The sequence below is a fragment of the Colias eurytheme genome, chromosome 20 (assembly GCF_061535395.1).
Source record: "Colias eurytheme isolate Ceu_HAF_F1 chromosome 20, ilColEury1 Martin Lab GWU primary, whole genome shotgun sequence".
In the NCBI taxonomy this organism is placed as follows: Eukaryota; Metazoa; Arthropoda; class Insecta; order Lepidoptera; family Pieridae; genus Colias; species Colias eurytheme.
In genome coordinates, this window is record NC_142999.1 from 1,182,640 (window position 1) to 1,201,610 (window position 18,971).

Genomic DNA, 18,971 nt, shown 5'->3' on the forward strand with positions numbered 1-18,971 from the left:
AAAATTGGGTTCTAGTTCTACATCTCTCAAATTGATTATTATCATTTATATTTTTAAATTGTCTGCCAAATTAATACTAAACAATTTATATTCAAAATTGTCTCCTTTAATACTACTTATCAATATAACGTATGCAAAGTAGACAAGCATACTAATTGTAAACAAAATATATTGCACATTACCGATAGATAACGTATAGTGAAGTCCCATGCCCCTAGTGGGGTAAGGGGCAGATGAATTATACATCTGTTTCACTGATCGGTTTTTTTTAGGGACAAGTACCTAGGTGATCAGCCTTCAGTGTCCTGCCAGACCGAGACATATTTTTTTTTCTTCGTCTCCACTGGGAATCGAACCCAGGACCCCTCGGTGTTACGCTTACGCGTCAACTACTGTACCAACGAGGCGGTCATAGATAACGTATAGCGATTACATTAAGATCTATGATAGTGAAATGTACAATGCTACAGTTTTAACATTACCTCTCCTTTACTCATTCGCTCACAATATTTTAAATGGCAATTTATATAAAATCAAAATCTACGTTTAACTGTAATGTACTCAAAATACCGCGAAACATCGCAGATTTGTAATACGCGTAATTTTTAATAATACAACAATATTCTCCGGCTGTAGTACTCGGAATTCCCACAAATGTTTAACTAATTATTATTGTTTATTTGCCGTATTATATAAATAGGCCCATTTCGGAGTGTTTGTTTTGATTTCATTTTCCTGGATTGGGAAGGAAACACGAAGATACCATTTGTTTTATTTATTTTATTGTTTTCTTTTAATGATGATATAACTGCTAGAAAGGCCGCTGTAAAGATATTACTTTTTATTTATAAACATTAAAAACGATTACTTCTTAAGACGGAATACCTCGGCTGATCAATTATTAGATAATTACAACGGCTCCATACATATTATCTTCTTCGTAAATTTTGAACACTTTGGTTATTATTTATATTATGCGTAAGTTCCAGTAAGGGAAAAATATCTCAGTCTGGCTTAATTCAGAAGGCTTATCAGTTATCACCAACTGGTCCGTAATGAAAATCTATACTAATATTATAAAATTGAAGAGTTTGTTTGTTTGAACGCGCTAATCTCAGGAACTACTGGTCCATTTGAAAAATTATTTCTCATCACGCTAAGACAAACAAGAGCGGAGCAATGCGGGTACAACCGCAGGGCACAGCTAGTCGATCATAAAAATGTTACCATCTGGCCTATAAAGGGACACGGGACTTATAAATTAATGTTGTATAACAGAAACGTAATAAAGGTGCACATATCGCATGCACTATAACGTATTTACATGCAGTATCTTTCCACGCGATAACATCTGCATTTACCTTATCTACATATTAGTACAGATGTATTTCTGTACATCTATTTACGTTATCTGTGACCCATTGTTCTCGTTTGCATTTTATTGTTGCGTTATTTTTAGATTCAAAGGTTTTATCAACGCGGCGACTGAAATAGCGCGTCAATATTACGTTAGGAAGACTTTCATACACGGTGTTTGGAGATGTCCTTTAGTGAGGAAAGGGCATGTGGTGTTTAAATAGTGATTTCGGAGATACGTTGTGAAATTTTGATGTTCACCTTTTTGACATTCATAATTCTATTTTTTGTAATTTCTGGCCGTTTGCGTGTTGTACCTACCGTATGCAAAGTAATGAAAACGAGATGATAATTTTATTGATAATTCAAACATTTAAGAGAAGATGAGGTTGTTTCTTAGTTAATAAACTAATATGATAAAGAAAGGACGTACAACAGACGACATTACATTGGAGACGATAAACATTAGGTATTACCAAATTGTTTGTGATGCCATTGTCCAGAAACTGTGTTCCTACCATGACAAATTAATCTTGCGACTTCCAATGTTCAAAAATGGTACATCGATATTTACCTGCATGGTCTATGCGTCAATTGGCATACTAATTTAGACATTTTAATGCAATCTAGCTAGATTAGATAATAGATTATAGTCCTTGATACACAAATTCTATACTTAACGCCCTCGATCGTCGACCCACTCAAGGCTAATTCTAATATATTTTCATATACGCTTTAGGTTTCAGCGAAGCGGTGGGCGTATCACGCTCGCCATGGCTGATAACGATAACACATCTGAAGCGTTGAATAAAACGCCTGAACAGGTAGCTGAATGCTTCAGTTTTAGATAACGCAGCGAGCTAATAAGTGCTGAAAACTTTAGGGTAGTTAAAGTGGTAAAAAGTCTAGAACAAACTGTTAGATGGTTGAATTTTTTACTAGGTTGAAAAAAAGTTGTAAGTTGATGAGAAATGGTTTAGATTAAATGATGCTGTAGTGGTATTTTGAAGTGATCAATTTACGGGAGTAGACGGAAAATTTCCTTCAAATGTTAATAGTGTTGGAATAAATATAAGTGGTTGTATCATTTTGAAAGTAAATTCGAGTGCTGCACAACTACCGGACAATCTTAGTGTATAGATTGTAAACAATATAAATACAAGTGCAGTGGCGATAACGTGAAAGTGATAAGACGCACAAATGCCTACGCTTCTAACGGAGAAGTTTTATGCGAGGCTCGCTTGGTTTGTGAGTATTTACGTGCATACATATAAATTATTGTTATTGGTTTGGTAGTTGCTAAGAATAATTGAAAAATGGAATGGGAATTGAAATAAAAGGACGATAGAATAGGAATTAATTATTAATATTATTAGTAATATATTATATTATTAGTAATATCTGAGAATAATTTAGAACTGTGAATAATTTGATAACTCGAAATTCATATTTATTAAATAATTTAAGGATATTTGACTTCAAACATAAGGAAAAAGTATTAATATCTGTTGAAAGAGCGCAAAACAGAATTCTACAATAATAATCAGTATAATTTAAGAGCCTTAAATCGAGGCCTTACATTGACTAGCTGAAAATAAGCCGGCGGGTAAACATCCTGAATTCGAGTTACTCATACAATTATTATAAATATGTATCTACATTCTAAATCTTAATATAAACAACAAAAATATTCCGCTGCTGTTACAATTTAAGCGTTTTAGTTTTGCCTTACACAACACTAAATAAACGTAGGATATTCGAAGTAGTGTTGTGGTAGCGTCCATGCATTTGATGCATCAAGGTTTGCGTGAACTCGCGTGTCATAAATTCATTTCTTTATGGGATCTGATTTTTCAATCCTTGGTTAAAACTTATTCGTTGAATAACGTATTAAACTATCATTTCAAAAATGTTATTCTAATTACCTGCATTTGACAGTGTACAAGTGACATTTTAATATTATCGTGTAATACTTTATTGGACGGATAAGTTTTAAGTTTAAGATTGAAAAATCGGCCCTAAGAATATGTACTTATTTAATTTTTCCTATTACTAAAATTCCGTAGTAACATTATTTCAGATGGTTTTCTTGATTCTCTACTTAGTGCAGACGGCTCACGGCACGTGTAATGTGTAGTTATAATTAAAAATCAAACGAATGTTGTGTAAATCATATTTCGGAGTATACACTTGTAGTTTAGTCTAGTATTAGAATAAGTTAAAGGAACGAATAAATATAATCAATATTTTACAAATACATGTATCTCATCTATAGTTAAATATATCCACAAACAATGAGTTAATGCAAATAGCAAATTCTTACATTACAATCTATATCCTATTCCAATGCAGAAAGGTACATTTTTAATCTTGTGTTTAGAATCCTGAATAAATCAGCGCCTGTAAATTTGAAATTGATTTCTATCCTAATGGAATATGGTCCAATATCGTTTGATGTATCAGAGTTTCCTAATGCAGAATACAATGGGATCCTTATAAGTGTGGTCATTGAGACGGGTAGGTATGTAGTGAAAAATTCATTATTCAATTTATTTGTTAGCGTCAGAGGGTGGTGTAAGTTACAAGTTATTAGCCGGTGTTTGTTGCAACGCTCTGAATAGCATTAATTATAAAATGATTTCACTAGATACTAGATAGGTACTTAAAACGTTAGTTGTAACACCAGGGACCGACCTAGTTTCAGTAGTGTTTTATTTTTTACAAGGATGGGAACGTTTTTATTTATTTTACCATTTAGTTCAGTTTTTAAATTTAGTGGAAGATGGGAACGTGGAAATTTGGATAGTCTATGCTTCTTCCAAGAAATTAGAACAAATTGCGCTATTTTCAAATCCAATTTAGATAGATAGATAGATAGATAGATAGATAACACGTTTATTCATAGAACACAAGAAAATATACATAATACAAACACAAAACATAAAATCAATTAAAAGACACAAAAAACACAGTATAAAAATTTGTGAATATATAAATCTTGAAGAAGGAAATCAAAAGATTATTCCTTAGATATCTTCCTTATGATGAACTTAAGCAAGCAATAAATGCAGTCTTTTATATAAATGTGTTAGCAACTGCAGTCACCTGGTGATATAGGTGGAAAATATAGGTCCCAATTAACTTTATTGATTCAGTCCAAGCCAATTGAGAGCGTTTACCAATTGTTTATATTAATTTAACCTTGGCCTTGTTACAATTACGATTGCCCATCATCGGCCAACGTTTTATGTTGTGTTTTATTCGCAAATCTTTGATCTCGTTTCCTTAATAAATTATCTGAATTCCATTGAATGTGTTACGCGTAATCGAGTTATGCTAGCGTGTAAACAGCTGGATTTTTGTGGCGAACGTTATTTCATTGGTTTTCATAATCGTTGTTTATTATTGCCTTTTAATCTTCAGAAGTAGAATGAAGTCAACTACTGAGGAGAGATTTGAATTTTAAATAACAAATTTGTGAAATTCCACGTTTGCAGTATATCACTTAGCTGCAAGAATAATTTGTAAAACCCCCGATTTAAGCTTAGTCACTAAATGCACTTCTCTCCAACTTTGGTGGCGTTTTTATTCCGCAGATATTATCCAAGCAAGAAAGGTCCTGTGCATGACATTCTTAACTTTTAAATGTTTCTGTATCTGTGTAGCTTTAAAGATTTAACGACTAATCTTGACGAAGATCCTTGACCAAGTAAAATAAATGGGTTCCCTTGACCATCCAATTGTCTGACCATCCAGTTTCATTGAATATTTCCGCCAGTCGCCGCGCCTCGTGGCATGCACCACGCTCCGCCGGAAACGGGGCTGTTTGCTCGTTGTGATTGTCATTGTAATTTGTGATGACTCGACGCTAGTCTGATTTTAGACGTCACCGCGGACGGTCCTGCTCTCTTTCCCCTTTTTTATGCCAGAGCAAGCAAAGGGACAGGTGGACCATCTGATGCTAAGTGGTCACCGCCCATAGACTAAAGTAGCACTGATGGTTATAGGTGCTCAGGAGAAATTCTGAAGAATTTCAGAATGTCACTTTGCCATTAATTAGGCAGGTGCATTGCGTGCAAGTGTTACAGTACATAACTGGTGGGACTTGTTTGGTAATTGGTTGATCGCTTACCCTGAATTTAGTGTTGGTTGCGAAGGTGTACTGTCGTTTAACGTGGTCGTGGTGTCTAAATTTAATTAGCTTTTTTAAATATTGGGCTTGATCAAAAGATCACTTCATGTGCTTGTGTGTTGTGTTGTTTAAACGAAGTTAGGGAAAATGGTGGTCTGGTATGTGACTGATGCCGATGTTGAGGTAAATTTTGTATTTTTGGTATTTTTGCGTTCGTAATATGATGTCGTTTATTCCTATCAAATTATTGTGTACTTCTGCTTGTAGCTTGTGGTCGTTTTGGACATTGTAATTTTCTTATCTAAATGATATTCTTCTTATTATACATGAACTACAACTACTCTAAAGTTTAAAATCTGTGTTGTTGGTAAATATTTTATGTATTATAGATAAATAAAAGTCTATAATCATATTTGCCACAACAAACTTAATGAATATCAATGAAGCAGATAACTGTAATGATAATGAACTTACATCTAATAGTATTGAAGAATTGTTAATAGACTCATTATGATCACGGGTTTCCCGCACAAACACAGGCTGTCAGACGTATCCGTTAGAGGACACTCGGCAAACAGACTGACATGTTTACTATTTATATAGTGTTACACAGGATTTGCTGAATTTATATGTTATCGTACAGGGTCAGTTGTAAGGACTAAATGTGGTGAACAAAAGACTCATGAAAAACGGAAATTAATGCAATAAAAGAGCAAATGAAAATTTACGTCAATCTGAAATTATAGGCTAATGTATTTAAGTGAAACACAAACGATATTTTTGTTTAAAAAGTTTACATACTCTATTATCATATGTTTAGCGGTAATAAAATTACTAGAAATAATTCCTCTAGCCATATTAGTGTTATCAGTAATACTTGCTGCATTCTAGTTAAGTAATACGTTGTTTGGATTTAGATAGGCAGTTTGATTAATAAGTTTTTATTATATTGTTACAGAGTGAGCAGTCGTCACCGTTCCGCCGCTGGACCACGGGCAGCGGCGCGGGCAGCTCCTACAGGCACCACGAACATCGCAACATTTATAATAAGGTAAGGATTGACCATACACGTTCTTAATCTTTTTATTGCTAAATTTGATGAGAAACTATATTCCTTGATATGTGTTCCCTAGTGTTTAGTTGCATCTAAGATTCATATTATAATGCTCTAATCTTGGTGTAGTTCAAAGAAGTCGTCTTTTTCCTTGGTGCAGTTATTAACTTTCTTATGTCATTGTGTTAAAAGTAGGTACCTATGGCTTTATTTGGCCAGGCAAAAAGGCATTGAAACCAACCTGAAAGCGTTGGATGACCAAATTGTATCAGTGTTCAATATTTTATTTATTTTAGAATCTTTTAGCAAGGTTTGTAATGTCCTGTCTTTTTAGCCTGATGTATTGTTAGCCTCCCTCTCCACTTATCGCTTGAGCAAGGTCGTTGGTTTGTACTGTTTGTTTTTGAACTTTGGCTATACCGAGTGTATCAGTGTTCAATAATCAACAATTTTACTTACGCAGTTTTCAGTCGAAACCTTTCCCATTCCAGCAAATGAGCGAAGGTTCGAGCCCGGGCGGGGTAAAGGGCGGTGGGGGGGGTGTAGCGCGCTGGTCGCTCGGGCTCGAGCACCTGCTGGCCGACCGCGCGGGCGCCGCGGCATTCGCGCACTTCCTCGACAAGGAGTTCGCTGCTGAGAATATAAGGTGAGTTGTTCGGAGCGGCGAATGGACGAAAGTTGGAGATGGTTTGACATTAGACGTGTGTGTGTGTGCGTGCGTGCGTGCGTGCGTGCGTGTATGCGTATACGCACATTTGTGTGTATACATTATGTTTCGAAATCTAATTAAATTAAAGTAAAAGTACTTTATACGGTTTATGGTGAAAATTTTATTTGATTTCAATCAATGTCGTAACTTCTTTATTGTCATACTAGTCCTACTGAGTGACTTGTTCGCTAAAAGTATTTTTATTTTTGAAAACGAATACTTAAATTCTTTTGATAAATTGTAACAAACTGATCCAAAATGATAATATATTACAAAACAGAGAGGCGACATTTTCATTGAACAATGACTAATGCAATCTAGAAATGGGGTTACAAGATAACATCAATGAAATAAAGCTCGTCCTCGTTAATGAATGCGATTCGAATTAAATGCTTTTTCTACAAATATAACTTATCAGTGACGTCATCACATGGATATTAATAATAGACCCATTGATTGTTAATTTGACTCTTATTTGTAGAATAAGAAGGTTCAAAGTTGAATATCCGAACTTACTCATATTTAGCTACAAGATTATAAATTGTATTTATTTTAACATAACTGTATTTTCAATGGATTGATAATTAAAATTAAATATTAACTTTCGCAAAACGGTAAATAATTGAGGATCCAATTAATTTATAATTAGAAATAACTGGAACGGTTCTAATGATTTCACTGTTTCAAAATTAAGATTTATTCTTAACAAGCTACCACCGAAAGTGTTAATTATAAAAATATTTTTTAAATAACTTTAACGAATAATTATTATAATTGAGTGTTTATGCATCTTAAATTATTACTTACATCTTTAAATTTTTTTCCCATTGAATGAGTAAATGGCAATGGATAATTTTTATGCCGCAAAACTTAAATTATCTTTCAATCTATACAAATCCAAGTTATTATAATTTATAACGTCAAAAAAAATCCGACGGTTCAATTGCTGTTATGTAATCTATACCAGGACTTCTATTATAATTCTAAATAATTTTTATTATAATAAAAAGACTGTACTTTTACGCATATATCAGTGCAATATAAGAATACATTAAACCCACAGATTCTGGTGGTCGTGCGAGCAGTACCGCACGTGCTCAGAGAGTGGGAGCGAGAGCGAAGACGTCCGCATCCAGCTAGCCAATGAGATTTGGCAACGTCACCTCGCGGATAAAGCGCAGGAGCCAATCAACGTGGACGCCGCCGCTAAACGGTCCACGGCGTTGCGGCTCAGTCAGAGGCCATTGCCGGCTGATTTGTTTGCTCAGGTGAGTGTTTATTTTATTTAATATGAAACAATTAGATTGGATAGATCCATTAATGTTAGTAAATGAATTATAAATTAATGTTAGTATGTACATACTATAAATTTTGAAATGAAATTAAGAAATAATACATTAACCCCATTAACAAACACTGTTTAGGTACAAACAATTTAAAATCTACTTTATTTAAAGAACAAAATAAAAATATCAAAGTAAATATTGTTGTAGTAAAAAGACGCATGCTGTTTGACTTGTGACAGTGCAACAGTGTTGATTTTGAATTTGGCCTTTATTAAATGGATTGATTAATTTTAAGGTTTCCATTGCGATGAATAACTCGAGCTAAATCCATTATTATCAATTAATTTATAACAATTTAGGTTTAGGAGTTTGTTAATCAGGTTGGTTATAGTTGAAATATTGGAACATATGATTTAATTCTATTCGAACATTATTTTTTTTTCGATGGGTTAACTTATTAATAATAATATACAATATAAATAATATTGTAATTTGATTTGACAAAAAAAGCATATGTTTCTCATGAGTTAAATACATGTATTTTTTATCGTTAGGCCCAAAAGCAGATATTCAACGTGATGAAGTTCGACAGCTACCCGCGCTTCCTGCGCTCGGGCGTGCACGCGGAGTGCGCGCGCGCCGACCTGCGCGGGCTGCCCTGCCCGTACGACCAGGCGACCAAGGTATGCACGCACAGACACACATACGTGCACGCGGAGTGCGCGCGCGCCGACCTGCGCGGGCTGCCCTGCCCGTACGACCAGGCGACCAAGGTATGCACGCACAGACACACATACGTGCACGCGGAGTGCGCGCGCGCCGACCTGCGCGGGCTGCCCTGCCCGTACGACCAGGCGACCAAGGTATGCACGCACAGACACACATACGTGCACGCGGAGTGCGCGCGCGCCGACCTGCGCGGGCTGCCCTGCCCGTACGACCAGGCGACCAAGGTATGCACGCACAGACACACATACGTGCACGCGGAGTGCGCGCGCGCCGACCTGCGCGGGCTGCCCTGCCCGTACGACCAGGCGACCAAGGTATGCACGCACAGACACACATACGTGCACGCGGAGTGCGCGCGCGCCGACCTGCGCGGGCTGCCCTGCCCGTACGACCAGGCGACCAAGGTATGCACGCACAGACACACATACGTGCACGCGGAGTGCGCGCGCGCCGACCTGCGCGGGCTGCCCTGCCCGTACGACCAGGCGACCAAGGTATGCACGCACAGACACACATACGTGCACGCGGAGTGCGCGCGCGCCGACCTGCGCGGGCTGCCCTGCCCGTACGACCAGGCGACCAAGGTATGCACGCAGAAATACATACGAACACACGTTCATAGATACACAAACATATACATACACACAACACATATACAGTATGCTCGTACACTTAAATACAAACATGAGTATAAACACGCATCACACGTACTCACAAAGAAATATGAATATACGCACGCAAGTATACACGCACGTATATATGTACGCATGCACACACTATAGGTATAGTATATAGACATACAGAAATATGCATACATATAGACTTAGGCTTGCAAGCACGCACGTCACTAAAACATGTACAAATTGACAAAATCACACTCATACAGGTTCGCGTTCGTGTATACACTCACACATACACATAGATTAAATTTTTTGCATGTGTCGACGTGTTGTCACATTACAGATGTTAATGTTACACTTTTTATATTAGTTTACACACCTAAATAATTACACCAGAAAGTCACGAAACATCTCATATAAAAACTGTTCCTACTAAATAAACCTTTTTTAATGCCCTAATTCTAAAAATAATAAAAATATTCAAACACAAATTGCATTTGCATTCTAGATTCGCACTCATTTCTTGCACAAAAGACTACCTTATAAAACAGTGGCTACAGCAATAACTGTTTGCAGCTAAAGAAGTCGTCGTCGAACGCGTCAGAGCGACGGCGCTCCGCCGGCCTGTTGCCATGGAGACGGAATGCATCTAGAGATCGGGCTGATGAAGAGCAGCCGGTTACTGATGTGAGTATATGAATGATTGAAAAAAATGTTTTCCCAAAGCGTACTTTATATTTTTCTAGCATATATTATCCAAAAGATTTCTCTAGCTTTCCGAATAGGAATTAAATGTTTCTCCGAAGTAAAAGTGTGTTTATGTCTCTTGGACCTATCTATGGAGCCTATTCAATCATTTACGGGCTTGTAGGACCCGTACAGAGTATTTTAAAATGGTTCATAAATAAAAAAATTAAGTACAATAATCCGTTTATTGTCTTAATTAAATAGTATGGTTTGGTAGATGGTTATGTCGCGTATCGGCGTAAAATGCTGACAGCGCGCAACGTGATGTACGAACACCGTAAAAAACAAACAAACAAACTAATCTTTCCACTTTATAATGTGTAAGCGCTGATTTTTAAATCCTTGGTTAAAATTATTTGTCTGTCCAATAAAGTATTACACGAACATTTTAAAATGTCACCTGTAAACTGTCAAATACGGACAATTAGAATATATTTTTGAAATGGTAGTCTAATACGTTATTCGATGAATAAGTTTTAACCAAGGATTGAAAAATCAGCCCTAAATGAAAAAACATAACAACTTCCTTTAAAAAATGTTCTTTACATTTTTCTAGCTTTCAATTTTTCTCCGATATACGTTTCCCTTTTTCTGAGTCCGTTTATTTTTGGTTATTTAATGCAGTGCCACTGTGGAATAAATCTACTGTCACCATTTCTTGACTTGCTACGGTATAACAACGTCATAATGTGGCAAGAATCAAACTAAATCTATCTAAATGATAAAATAAGCCATACACAACAACGTTAAACACTTTATCGTGATACATTAATCCAATGTTAGAAAAACATCATAGAATTTATTATTGCCTTCAAAAGGAGAGGACGAGATATCATCGCAATTTGCAACTATTCAATATCCAAAGTTTTCGTACATAAAAATAATAAGGAACTTAAATACAAATGTCAGACCTAAAATTTTGGTAACGGACGTAGTTGATTCATAAATTATTTTACATAATAACTAGCAAACCGGGCGAATTCCGTTTCGCCACCAGAGACACCTTTTCTTTGCTATAAACCTCACGGAGCCCGAGACCTTTCCAACGAATGCAAAACCGTGGAAATCGGTTCGTGCGTTCTGGAGTTAGCGTCAGGAAGGAAAACCTGACTTATTTATTTTTATATGTATACTAGGTTTCCGCCCGCGCAGTCAAAAAAAACCCGCATAGTTCCCGTTCCCGTGGGATTTCCGGGATTGCGTCATTTTACCGGGATAAAAAGTAGCCTATGTCCTTTCTCGGGTATCAAAATATCTCCATACCAAATTTCATGAAAATTGGTTCAGTAGTTTAGGCGTGATTGAGTAACAGACAGACAGACAGAGTTACATTCGCATGTATAATATTAGTATGGATGTAGTAGAAAATAGCAACAAAATTGCATTATTTTATAAATACTCAGTTAAATATTCCCCGCTTTTATCATGTTGTCGTTTTGTAAGTCAACAAGCAATTTCCTTGTACAATACGTTAAATTATTGTGAAATAGGTTCGCTGCAAGGAAAATGATAACATTGTATTAACTGTAAATATGTACGTTGGCTAGATCTTTACATAAAATTGCATGTTTGCCTTTAATGCGTTTTAGCTTAATATTCACATTAACTGATTTATAAAAAACTAGCAAACCGGGTGAACTCCGTTTCGCCACCAGAGACACCTTTTCTTTGCTATAAACCTCACGGAGCCCGAGACCTTTCCAACGAATGCAAAACACCACGATTAAAAGAGTACTCCTAATAAAACTGTAAATTATTTTTTATCTGAAATAAATTAATATTAAATCCACCTATCAATCATTCAATCGCTTATTTACAAGAGTCATATATTTACTCCATATTTGCGCTGATAAAATAATTTACAATAGTATTTGCTTTGTCATGTGTTAACACGAGCGAGTAACAGTCGTGTATATTATCTCTAGATCAAACAAATTCGATCAACAACGTCCTGAACAATATTATATATGTGTTGTGCTAAATATTTAGCGTAATGATGATGCAACTTTCGTGTTATTTTCGTGGCTTCTTGCCTGTTGTTATATCAAAATTTAAATATCGAAATACATATATTATATTAAAACGTTTTTCAATTGCGCACGCCTTGCAATTGCGCTTGTAATAGTGATATCGATTAACAAACAAAAGAAAAATAAAGGTTCCTAATAAGATCCCTGGGGAACTCCCAATGGAACATAATTTTCTTGGGTGTTGTTTAATCTTTGAATATTAACAATTTATGTACAATTTTTTTGTTGATCCATTGCGCACCAACGATATTAAGAATTTTGAATACCCATAAAAAAAATACTAGGAAAATTTCATGGTGCAGATAATCAAACGCCATGCCAAAATCTATTTCATTCTTATACATGCACACGTATATCAATGAATTATATTCCTTGCCAGGTTGTAACAGCGAGTCAAACGAACGGATGTTCTTTATGCCGGGTGGTATTACCTGGTGGCGCTACCACAGTCGTGGGAGTGGATAACAACCTGACTGTCAGGCGGCTGGTCGATAGACTGTTGCAGAAGAGGAATCTCTTGTGCACCGCGTACGATGTTCTGCTTGAAGAGCAGGTAGGGTTTACTTATTTTTATTGTTTTAATTTTTTGACATGATTTTTTTTTTGATGTTGTTTTTCAAATCGTTATGTAGCTATAAATGTGGTTTATATTTTGAGGTTATATGCTATGTGGAGTTTTTGGTAAAAATAATTTTATTTATTAGATGCTCAAAATTGAGCATTTTTGATTGATTTTTTATTTTTTTTGTTGATTGATTGATTTTTTATATCTTTATACGTCACTTGTACATTATGTTGTTTGTGACTATATGTAATGTTTGTGTGTGCGTGTTAAGGGCACGACGCGCGTGGTGGAGGCGGAGGCGGCGTCGAGCGTGCTGGGCGGCAAGTGCGCCGTGGTGGAGCGGCGCTGCGTCGTGCGCGTGCAGGTCGGCGCGCGCGGCGTGCTCGTGCGCTGCCGGCCCGCGCGCCGCCTGCGCCACGTGCTGCGGCCGCTGCTGGCGCGCTACCCGCCGCCCCCCGCCCCGCGCCGCGCGCCGCCCCGCGCGCGCCCGCTGCCGCCCGACACGCTGCTGCAGGTGAGTGTGTGTGTGTGCCGTGCGCTGCCGGCCCGCGCGCCGCCTGCGCCACGTGCTGCGGCCGCTGCTGGCGCGCTACCCGCCGCCCCCCGCCCCGCGCCGCGCGCCGCCCCGCGCGCGCCCGCTGCCGCCCGACACGCTGCTGCAGGTGAGTGTGTGTGTGTGCCGTGAGCTGCCGGCCCGCGCGCCGCCTGCGAGTGTGTGTGCGTGCCTTAACGTGCGGACACGAGCCGGACTAAGTGTGTGTGCACGCCTTAACGTGCGGACACGAGCCGGACTAAGTGTGTGTGCACGCCTTAACGTGCGGACACGAGCCGGACTAAGTGTGTGTGCACGCCTTAACGTGCGGACACGAGCCGGACTAAGTGTGTGTGCACGCCTTAACGTGCGGACACGAGCCGGACTAAGTGTGTGTGCACGCCTTAACGTGCGGACACGAGCCGGACTAAGTGTGTGTGCACGCCTTAACGTGCGGACACGAGGTGGACTGTTGCTAGAGAAGTATACGCCTTAACACGTGGAGAGACTGAACGCTGCTGCAAGTGAAATATGCGCCTTAACGTGTAGAGAAGTTCCGCGCTACTGCTAGAGATATATGCGCTTTAACATGCGGAAAGACGCTACGTGCCGCCTTAAGCATAAACGATGGCATTAAGTTCGCTACGCTACTGCCTACTACGATGCTGTTAACGAATTCGAATTTCGCTGCAGAGCAATGCTCAATATTGTTAGCTCAGATCCGGCTCGAAGGACCACAAACTTGCAATTAAAGCGCCCTGAATTTTTAATGTTCGAATAATTTGGTCGTACAATTTAATGTACGAAAGACATAACACCTTTGTTAAGAATATGGATAATATTTTATCGCACTTTGGACAAGATTCCTCAATACACCGCATCATAGATGTGTTTTTACCCAATTTTGACAAAAAATGAACAATCACTAAATGTAACTTATCTTCTTTACAGGACTTAGACGGCGCGCGACTCCAGATCGTTGAAGTCGGTGAAGGGGACTGGCAAGCCATACTCGTGAGCGAGCCGCGGGGGGAGGGGAGTGAGGGGGAGGGTGAAGTAGTGGGGGGAGAGAGGGTGGGGGAGGGGGAGGATAGCGGGGAGGGGGACGCCGACTCGCTCGCCGACCTGGCGTTACGGCACGATGAGGACACCTTGGTTAGTATTATTATTATTTAGAACAGATTATACACACGTTTTTGAAAGCTTTTGATTTGTTTAATAAAAAAAAATTGCTTCAAAGGATAATGAGTTTTCGTACTATTTTATCATGAATGAAGAGAGACATTGTACTTAAAAAAGTGGCTTTAATGAATTAATAAATTATTTTTTTTGAGTACTAAAGTAATTTTAAAAATTTTGTTTTTTATCTATGACTTTGCCCATAGTTTTTTGTTAATGTGTCTGCTTTTTAACTTACGTTGCACACTTTTCTTAATATCTCAAATAAAACGTTGCTATCTTCGCCCACAGATTATAGATCAATCGAATCAAAAAATGGCTTAAATAAAACGTTGTTATCTATATCCACAGAGCATAGACCGAAACTCGGGCAGTTCGTGCGGTTTCCCCGACAACATATCGAACAGGAGCAGCGGGCCCCCCACAGGGCCCCCGGGGCCCCAGGCGCAGGGCCCCGCGAACAGAGTGCGCGCTACGTTACGGCCAGGGCCCCCGTTACATCATCACCCACCTGGTGAGTGGTATTATAGATAAAAAAATTAACTGTTATTTTTTTACAAAATAATATTAAATATTTGTTTGAAATTATATTTATTCAATCATGCTAAAAATATCGAATTTGAATAAATTCAGATAAGTTTTGATTGTTTAAAATTGTTAAATTAACGACTTTTTGATGTATCTCCTTCTCAATAAACAAAAAATAAATAAAAAAATCGGTTGTCTGTAAAGTCGGTTTACTGGCGATATTTGAACGTGACAACGTCCGATTGTGCTTCTTTGTCGCTCGTTCGGCGCTCTCTCTTGCACTTCAAGCCTTACATGGAACGCCTCAGAGCGAGGTAACGCCGCATGAGTCTTGTTTTTTCGTGCGTGCAGCCGGCTCTATCGATTATAAGACGTTGTCACGTCAAAAAAATTAACCGTTATTTTTTTTACAAAATAATATTAAATATTTGTTTAGCTTATTTTGAAACTTATCTTTATTAATCATGCTAAAGATATCGAATTTGAATAAATTTACTCAATTTTTTATTGTTTAAAATTGTTGAATAACCGACTTTTTTTTATATATCTTCTTCTCAATAAACAAAAAATAAATTAAATAATAATAAAAAAGTTCATAATCATCGCAAAGCTGCTTCTCCTCATCCAATAGTTTTCAACTTGTTCTATGCTTAGCTGAATAAATAAATAAATAAAAATTGAATTATTTTTACAGATTTCCTAGAAAACCTGCGCGAAACGCAACGCCAGCGGCTCCAACCGCGCACACCACCGCCCCTACCGCCCAAACCGACACACCGACCCGCACCCACACTTGTGTGAACTTACACATGAGTGTAGTGTGGTCAGAGACAAGATAGAACATTGTGGCACACATGTGACCATAGAGAAACACAAGTTGTACGATATATTTTCGTATTTCATAAAAAAGGCAACGCCAGCGGCTCCAACCGACAAACTGTGTGAACTTACCGCTAGTTGTGTGCCCAGGGACAAGATAGAACATTGTGGCACGTGTGTGACCATAGACAACATTTTCACTTTGTTCCATAGAGCATAGACAAATCGAAGAAGTTGGAAAATGGAATCATACACATTAGACAAGGATGCTCTATGGAAATTAACGCATTTCAATGAAATGATGTCTTCGAGTAAATGTGTTGCGTTACACAATGAAATTCCTGTAATGCGACGTACTTCTTGTTAATTAAAATGTGTTGTGTGAAAATAACTGTGCGACATCTAGTAGCAGATTTTGGAACTACAAAAGTTAAACGCGCGTTTATCGATGAGTTCCAAAATCGTACGAATGAAAAATATATTTTAGAAGACATTAAAATTTTGATAATTTTAATAAAACGATGTAAATATATTGTGAAGTCATAAAATATAAAGTTGTGTTAGATTTAAGAGATTGTATGATAATTTAATGTTTGAGAAGAGATTAACTGTTTATGTCCATTCCAAAAGATTGAGTGGTGTACCAGTGAAATACGTATTATATACGTTTAAAGTGAAATATTATTGAGAAAAATATTTATATTGAAGAAAACTAAGTAACATTTTAATTATTTTTTTTTTAAGTGAAACTTCTTTATCGGGGTTGGAAAAAAAATTATTGTGACATTTTTTCGTTACGCGTGACATTTTTCCGTTACGCGCCATCTTTTTCTTATCCCTATCACGCGTGATTGACGTATTTCTGTAAAGTTGCATATAGTAAATTATTTTTTTAAAAATAAGGTCATAAAGAAGTTTCACTTCTTACGTGTGTACACTAGTACACGCACACACCTTTTGTAATAAATGGTAAATCTAAAAGAAACATTGCTATTGTTCCAATCCAACGCAAATAATCACAATCATAAAAATATTACTTATTTTTCTTCATTGTAAATCAAGCCTTATTATAGATCTTATTATATGCATAAATTATTTAATATAATTCAGTAATTGTGGATATTCAAATATAATGATTAAAATTAATCGTAGATTTTGTACGAATCGAATTATTATTGATTTAGTGATTTCGGTCGTGGAAACTACGGCGACTAAATGTATTATTGTTGTACAAAATATATTAGTTAATTGTAAATATACATGTGTTTGTGCCTTGTAAAATACATAAATTTTATCATATACTTGTGATTAATTTTGCACATTTTCTGATGACTTTGTAAAGGCAACTACACAAGCGAATTACTAACGGAAATTGTATCAACACATACAAAATATGTAAAATGGATCCAACTCAGTGAGTTGTTGTTTATATAATAAAAGAAGTGCTATATGAATATGTTTGTTTTATTTTATCCTCTTATACGCTCAAATATACAACACTATCAATGGTAACTACCACGCTACCAGCTACATTGCTGAACGCTTTAGGGACGTATTATGACCTCTTATTTCCAGACAGTTTACGCCGTGAATTGAACTGACGAGAAAATTCATATTATACCATAACTAGCTGTCCCCGCCTCCTATTGGTCTTAGGGTGATGATATATAGCCTATAACCTTCCTCGATAAATGGGCTATCTAACACCGAAATAATTTTTCAAATCGGACCAGTAGTTCCTGAGATTAGCGCATTCAAACAAACTCTTCAGCTTTATAATATTAGTATAGATTAACAATGGCTGGTTATTGCGTTATTTGCGATAATAATATGAATTTGCCAATCAGTTCAATTCACGACGTTATCTGTCTGGAAATAAGAGGTCATAATACGGCCCCTGAGATTCTAACTACAACCTACAATTATTTCTACAATCGACTACAAATGCACATAAAAAGTCAGTTGATAAAATGTTTACTGAGATAGAAACGAAAAATATACACACACAGTCTTATTTTGAAAATGAAGTGAAGGGATGTTTACACATAAACTTAGTAGATGATACAATAAAAATTTTAGATTCCATGATCTTAGATAAATATACTTAATTCTTAAAAACTTAATACTTAGTCATATTTTTTTCGTACTTACTTCTGAAATCAGCATTTCTGGCTATAGTCCTCCCCTGAGTATATAATATTATGTTCTGTGCTATAGTCAGATTCTAGGGCATGGTGACTGTAAATTAAAGTTTTAGGCATGTTTAAGGTGACAAAAATATTGAAATGGGGTTACAGAATTACTAAGCGAACGACGAATAGATCAGCAAATAACAAATACTAATTTCAGTTATTTAAAAATACAAAATTAGCAGCTTACTAATATTTGTTTGAGTGACAACGTTACGCCCTGACTCCTGCATTTTTTTCATTATTTGGCATATGGGGCATATGATTTATACCTGTGATTTATACTGAGCGGCATTTTTAAGGTATTTAGATCAGCGACTAACAAACATTAATTTCAGTTATTTAAAATACAAAATTAGCAGCTTCCCGCGGAAATATAGCTTCCTAATATTGGTTTGAATGACAACGTTACGGCCTGACTCCTGCATTTTTTTCATTATTTGGCATAAGGGGCATATGATTTATACTGAGCGGCATTTTATTCATATGAGGTATT

General features: G+C 37.0%; 1 protein-coding gene across 1 annotated transcript in view; it reads left to right on the top strand.

Annotated features, from left to right (window-relative positions):
- The window catches only part of LOC149899464 (regulator of G protein signaling loco-like), a 77,707-nt gene extending 59,967 nt beyond the window's left edge, over positions 1 to 17,740 (top strand). The window contains exons 4-14 of the mRNA XM_090113471.1: positions 6,447 to 6,539; positions 7,034 to 7,188; positions 8,315 to 8,519; positions 9,092 to 9,220; positions 10,463 to 10,573; positions 13,043 to 13,216; positions 13,500 to 13,742; positions 14,712 to 14,774; positions 14,844 to 14,915; positions 15,291 to 15,453; positions 16,162 to 17,740. Of these exons, the coding sequence (XP_089969597.1) occupies positions 6,447 to 6,539; positions 7,034 to 7,188; positions 8,315 to 8,519; positions 9,092 to 9,220; positions 10,463 to 10,573; positions 13,043 to 13,216; positions 13,500 to 13,742; positions 14,712 to 14,774; positions 14,844 to 14,915; positions 15,291 to 15,453; positions 16,162 to 16,268 (1,515 nt within the window). The 3' untranslated portion in view covers positions 16,269 to 17,740. The remainder of the gene's footprint in view (positions 1 to 6,446; positions 6,540 to 7,033; positions 7,189 to 8,314; positions 8,520 to 9,091; positions 9,221 to 10,462; positions 10,574 to 13,042; positions 13,217 to 13,499; positions 13,743 to 14,711; positions 14,775 to 14,843; positions 14,916 to 15,290; positions 15,454 to 16,161) is intronic.
- Positions 17,741 to 18,971: the final 1,231 nt, after the last annotated feature.